Genomic DNA, 6,916 nt, shown 5'->3' on the forward strand with positions numbered 1-6,916 from the left:
TGCAGTGTTCAGTGTTCATGACCAGACACAAGACCCACAGCCATCCACACCTTTCAAACCACGACTGAGAGCAATAGACGTGAGGATGATGTGAAAAGGAAAATGTCCATGCGGGTCCTAGTGAAACGTCTTAGTCTTTATTGAGAACATCTCAGTCTTTTGTCTACATGTGACAGCATCTCATGCTCAGTGCCGGCTGGGCTCGGTGTGAGGAAGCTCATGCAGGCTGTAACATGTGGTATATACATAAATATACATACAGAGAACACTGAGGATTGTATCTTAGCAACATGTTTCTTGGCTGAATTACATTCATGTAAAGTGTCCAAACTCTAAAATCAAATTAGAAGTATATAACTCAAAGCCTGGAAAAGCTAACAGCTTTTAGGGGCTTATCCCACTAACATTCCACAAACTGTGCTTTTAACCCACTGTGTTCCATTCAGAAGAATGGCCCATCAGTTCCTTATGCACCATCAGCTCCTGCTGTGGCTACAGTTAAGTGCTTCTGAGGCTGGGCACTTGTCGTTCAAACAGCAAACAGAAAGTACAGGCACTACCACAGAGACGTGAACATTTCCCCAGGAACTGAACGGAAAGTGCGCTGAGGAGCCAGCCATGATTGGTCAGACCATGGGACTAACTCCCTCATGGTCCCCGGTGGGTCAGAGGTTTCCCAATTCCCATAACCTAATGTCTCATGAACCCAGTAGCCCCGGTGTGGAGCCATTAACAGCTGCAGAGTGGATGACCACCCCCTCAGCCTTGGGGAGACTATCACATGATCGATATGCCAGGAGACAAGGACACACACACAAGCTATACACACGGAACGCATACGCCCTGCCCTTCTCACCATGCAGTCTGGGGCTGACGATATCTTCGGAGAGGGTCCCTAATTTTGAGGACCTACAGGTTTGGATTTCAGGTCACTTTCTCTCTCTTTCTGGAGCAAAGTCACTGACTGGGAGAGGTGACATTTCTGGAGTAAAGTATTTTGGAAGTGACAAGCTGCCCCTGCACTATGCATCTACTCTTGGCCTAGGGTGCGGTGCAGCTCACCCCACATTCCTGACCCTCTGGTGGCTGCTGCCCACCTGTGGTGCACCTGTCTGAAAGTAAAGTTTAAAAACCCAGCAGCCCGTTCAGTCTGGAGGCAAGAGGAGCTGGGGGGCAGGGAATAAACAGAGAGCAATGCCTTACGAAACGATGGCCTGCACACTTACAAATGTACGTTTGATTATTTAAAAAAAAAAAAAACAAAAACAGAAACCAAAACTTCAGAATAGTTAGAATGTTGAAAGACTCAGATTCAGATTCAAAGTTGTTCTTTGGTGTCCCTTGCTAGGAGAGGTGCTACTTCCTGATACCATTAAGGGATCAGGGCTACCGGCACGGATACCACACTCACCCTGCCTATTTCTAAGTGGAGAGTCTCTGCTCTGCAGAAATGAGACAGCCCACCCACCACTCCCAGCCACGATGCCTTCCTGTTGTGTAGCTACAGCCCCGCTGACGCTGGGCCCAAATAATCCCGAGGGATACTGCTTTGTGGAATTAATACTTCCATTTTAGCTAAGTACACAGAACAGAGAAGCTCCTGTTCTTCACCTGCTTAAGTACCCAGGACATTTCCATCACAGTCTTCTTGTGTCAAGCTTTCTGCTGAGTTTGTGACATTTAGGCCCTGGGCATGAACTACCGTCATGGGGACCTCTGGGAAGAGGCCAGTATTTGCTTCCTTTTTCTCAGTTCACAGATGGGCAGTCTGAGCTGCCATATCCTGGGTGCAGGGCAAGGTGGCACATGCCCCGTGCTGCCACCTCGACACAGTGCTTCCAGGCTCTCCCCCAGCCCCTGTGGTTTCAGATGTTCTGTGCATGTAACCTTCATTTCCTGGTTGGGTACCCTTGTTATCTGACATGGAAAGCCAGATGTAATGCATGGTTTTTAGTGTTTATGGGATTTTTGCTACACTTTATAACCAAAACGTACTTAAAAACAGCAAACGAAATCTATCTTCCCATCTCCACTGGAAAAAATACGATCTAAAAGCAAGAGTAAGAACACACCAGCATGTGTGTTTTTCTTTCTAGAAAGTGCAGGAGCCTGTGGGTAAGGCATGGTACTGTGATAAAATGAGACCGTTTCTCTAAGGAGCCCCAGTGTATTTCACCCAAGGGTGGCCCTGCCACAGCATGCATGGGCCCCACAATCCTGCCTGGGAGGGCTCCCTTTCAGGGGGACAGGTGGTGATCTGAGGAGATCAGAGATAGCACGTGTCACTAGGGAGTTCTGGTAGGACCTTCATGCCTCGAAGATCAAGCCCCACAGGACGAGAACCATGGGAGACACCCACAAGGACACGACAGAGTTCCAGACATGGAGACACAAGTGGGTCTCACTTAAGCAACGACACACGGCCTCTTGAGGTCCGCTGGGAATCTGGTGGAACCCACAGTGATTACGCTCTTGCCCTGTTTCTTTCTCAATGTGTCAAGGGCGTGGACACCCGGGTGAACAGCTCAGAGCCACATGGCTGTCAGAGCTCTGGATGCAGCCGTGGCGGATGTGTGCTGAGGGATGAGTCTGCGCACTTCTCTGTTCACGGCCCTGAAGCTCTCTCTTCAGAACGACCTGCTGGACCAGGCTGGCACACTGGGATGACAGTCACAGCCCCTCTTCCCCCTCCTCCCTCTACTCCTCCCTAATCCTGAGTGGAAGCGACAAGGCACCTGGGGCAAGTCTGAGCACAGGAGGTCCAGGGGTCCACCCTGTGCAGAGAGGGTGCTGAGCAGCATCTTGGGGGTCAGCCCCAAGATGCCAGGAGCACCCAGGCCTGCCTGTCGAGACACCAATGTCTGGTCTGCAGCGTTCCAGGCTCACACTGTCACACCAGCTTCAACCTGAATGTTTAATTTCTCTGGAAGGATACCTTAGTAACATGCCTTACGTGGCACGCTCCAAGAACGGTACCCGCCTACAACTCTTCCCATCCTCTGAAGCTCTTCTGAGCGGTCAGTTGTTCCCACCCACCAGATCCCAAGGGAAGGGCAGAAGGAAGGCTGTGCTCTGAGTGCGTAGCAGCCCTACTGAGTGCCTCTAGGTCACAAAACCTATATGGTTAGAACCCCCACATGATGGCCAGCCGGGACAGGCTATGGACGGATTTGACCTTCAATGACTTAGAAGCAATTAGGGTTTTCCATGATTTGAGCCTAATCAGGAACATGGAAGATTCTAGAGGCAGCTGACTAGGTCGTGACTCTGTAGGACACAGCACCCCAGATGCAGGGCCAGATGTGTGCCAAGGTCACACCGTATCATGCTGGGGCCACTGCAGGAGAGCTGTTAAAACCTACTGTGAAAACCTAAGTGTGAAGGGCCTACGGAGAGGAGCCACACACAGATGTGCGCGTGGTGGCTCTCTTCTACTTCCTACCTCTATATTCTCGTGCTCTTTCACATAGAAACACTTTTTTTTTTATTTTTGCAATTAAAATAATGTGGCATAAAAGTGACCTGACATAATTACTTCTTATTTTATAAATCTCATTCCTAGCTCTGAATAAATTATTTATTCAAGAATCTCACACAAAGTAATTTCTATTTTCCTATACTTGAGGAAGCCCTACTCAGTAGAACTCAATGTCTAATGTAAACTGAGATATAAAGTGGTCACTGGGTAGCTCAAGAAGGGAAATGTGTGGCGAGGGGTGGTGATGGGCCCCTGTGCCCCCATGCACCCCCACTGTGCACCCGATCCCTACTTAGAAGTGAGGTGCTCAGCACCCTACACATCCCCACGCTGCCCTTTTGGGGTGAGAGCCGCCGGGGATGATGCTTGATGTCCAGTGGTTCCCCCAGACTCCCCATGCCGTCCCCGAGGTGCACACCTGTCCCAATTCAGATGCAAGGCTCTGGGGGACGGTTTGGCATCACAGCCTCGCACTCTGTGCTCGACACCCGCCTGGCTCAGGGAGTGAAGGAGAACTGGTCCTGCTCTGTGGGCTTCTCCACCCAGGCGCCCAGCCCCGCCTTGATGAAGGCAGTGAACAGACGGGCCTTGGCAGCCTGGTACTCCCTCGCTGCCAGCTTGGACTCGTGGTATGTGGTGGGCTTAGTGATCTTGGTGCGCAGCAGGTGGGGGGGAACCTGTGGAAGGATACATGCACATGTAAAGCAACGACTGGAGCAGCAACAGAAGAGAAAGAAACTGGGCATAATGTTCAGAAATGATGCTCGGGGCTGGGCCGGCTTGTGAAAAAGCAAACAGAAGGTTCTCTCCTAGATGGAAGGGTAACCACAGGAGGCCAAGCTCAGTTCAACCTCTAAACAACCAGACAGATGACTACAAGACCTATGTTTCTAGCAGATCCCAGGGGATAGGGTCACCAAGGTAGCATTTGTCTGCCTCCATGAGCATGGGTGTTTCTGTCTGAGCCCTACACTGTTGCTCTGAGCTGGCCTCATAATAAGAAAACACCCTATCCCTGGCTTAGACGACGGACACCCCACCTTACTACCTGGTTTTACTTGGGTAAAGGGCTCTGCAGCTGAGGTTAAGTTTCGGACCCTGGATGAAGGGAACAGAAGCCAGTGCAGCAGTGCTTACTGACTGCCCTTCCTTTTCATGATAGGCAGTCTCCTTCCCCAGGGTAGGGACAGTGGCTAAGGCTGTCGGGGAAGGGAGGACGCTGACATCGAGGCAGCTCTCAGGCCCGTGGAACCAGGGCCGTTTCCTAAGCTAACAACAGTCTGAAGAAATAAGATTCCTTTGACGTGATCATGTTAGGAGGTTGCAATGAAGACGTGATGGTGGAAACCAGGAGGGATGGAAGGGGTGGAGGAGGGCCGACACCCGGTGAGGGCACCTCAGTACCTTGCCGTGTACACGCATCCAGCGACAGTACAGCGCGTGCTTACACAGGCGGGATGGGCGGCCGAGCTCGTCCTTCCCTGTTGTGGCATTGATGACCTCAATGGCAGTGTCGCCCACTGTCCAGTTGACACTGAAGTTGGGTGCCTTCCCTGGCTGCCGTGCCTCTGCATTGCTGATGCCTGAAACCAAGAAGACACAAGAGGTGACGTGAAGCTCTTGCTTCCCACCAGGAAGGGGGAAGAGGGGCCTGGCACAGCACACAGTTCAGAGCTGAGAAAGTATATCATACTAGGACAAGGCAAACAACAGCCACAGGGAGGAGGCTTGGCTCCCAGGATTCAGCTGATTCTTGGTGGCCCAGGAAAGAACGGGGCTAGGAAGTCAGAACTGATACATAAATGTACACTTGTGTGCTTGTCTGTGAGGGCAAGAGTCTGACAGAGCCCTGAATCCACAGGGTTTCCTATCGAGCATGTCTTATCTCTCCCTGGGGACCTACAGAGTTAGGAACCTGGCAAGGGACAGATGGGCAAGCTGCCTTAGCGTCACTCCGGTTCTATAGAGTGGAGCCAATAGGGCTGCTCAAACACAGCATGTAGCTCCGTCACTGAAGTGCCACATATCCAGGACACTCAGTTTTACAGCACAGCACTCCAGGTACACAAGGAGTGTCAGCAAGTAAGCACAGGCACACCCATGGGCTTAAGTGATTTTGTTGTAACTAACCCCTGGCTTGATCGGAGGAGTGAACGGAGTGGAAAGCCATGGCTGAGGAAACTGAGCACACACGTTTAGATCTGTATGCCATGCCTTAGGATGTAGGACATGTGGGTGCTGTACCCCTCTTACACACAGGCAGGCGGAAGTAGCACAGGGACAGAAATGCAGAAGTAATCTGAAGACTGCGGAGTGCATCTCAGAGCACGAGGACTCACCACGGCATGCTTGTTACTTAAGACTAAAGATGTCTGAGAGAGCAAGAGGGAAAGGTAACACACACACACACACACACACACACACACACACACACACACACCAAAGACAAAGCCGTAGAATCAAACTCCTAGAGGGGAACCAGTGTCTGAGAAAAAATATACACAATGGACTGAATCACAGAATGCAAAATGCTGAAGAAAATACCAGAGAACCACTAATACACACACACACACACACACACACACACACACACACACACCACACACACATATACACACACACACACACACACACACACAGGAATGAGGGGGAGTGAGACAACATGAAGATAGGAAATCATTAAGATGTGAGACAAGCACCAAATTGATGTGTAATTAGAATTTCTTAAAGAGATGGAACACAGAAAAAATATATATGAAGAAACATGAACAAAATTTTTCTACAGTCTATGAAACCAACAAACTACAGAACTAAGACATTCAGCAAAGCCCAGGCATAAGAAATACGAAGAGTATTTTCATCAAAGCATGTCACAGTAGAGTGCTCAGCATCAGCACAGAGTGAAAGCTGTAAGCTCTGTCAGAGAAGACATAGGACGGGCTGGACGATGCAGATAAGACGAGCTCTAAAAAAAGCATAAAGCCCTGCCAACCCAGAAAAACATACTAGCTTAGCAAAAATGTATTCTTAAAGATGAAAGCAGGGCTGGAGAGATGGCTTAGCAGGTAAGAGCACTGACTGCTCTTCTGAAGGTCCTGAGTTCCCACCATGAGAGCCCTCTTCTGGTGCATATGACGTCAGCTGCAGTGTACTTAAGTATAATAATAAACTCCCTGGGCCAGAGCAAGCAGGGACTGAGTGAGTAGAGCTGATCAGAGCGAGCGAGCAGAGGTTCTAAAAATTCAGTTCCCAACAACCACATGAAGGTTCACAACCATCTGTACAGCTACAATGTACTCATATACATAAAAATAAATAAATAAATCTTTAAAAAAAAGAGATGAAAGCAAAATACACTTTTAGACATACTGATGCTGAATAATTAATTCATCAAAAGACTCATAAAAGAAGTAAGAGAAGCTGGGCAGTGGTGGCGCA

General features: G+C 49.6%; 1 protein-coding gene across 5 annotated transcripts in view; it reads right to left on the reverse strand.

Annotated features, from left to right (window-relative positions):
- Window positions 1–1,242: 1,242 nt before the first annotated feature.
- The window catches only part of Adarb1 (adenosine deaminase RNA specific B1), a 124,166-nt gene continuing 118,492 nt past the window's right edge, over window positions 1,243–6,916 (reverse strand). For 4 of the 5 annotated variants that reach the window (XM_029542103.1, XM_029542101.1, XM_021204475.2 and 1 more), the window contains exons 9-10: window positions 4,883–5,061; window positions 1,243–4,155 (exon numbers count right to left, since the gene is read on the reverse strand). In XM_029542103.1, the coding sequence (XP_029397963.1) occupies window positions 3,976–4,155; window positions 4,883–5,061 (359 nt within the window). In that variant the 3' untranslated portion in view covers window positions 1,243–3,975. The remainder of the gene's footprint in view (window positions 4,156–4,882; window positions 5,062–6,916) is intronic. The other variant, XM_029542102.1, reaches the window with a different exon arrangement.

Source organism: Mus pahari, chromosome 9 (genome assembly GCF_900095145.1).
Source record: "Mus pahari chromosome 9, PAHARI_EIJ_v1.1, whole genome shotgun sequence".
Classification (NCBI taxonomy): Eukaryota; Metazoa; Chordata; class Mammalia; order Rodentia; family Muridae; genus Mus; species Mus pahari.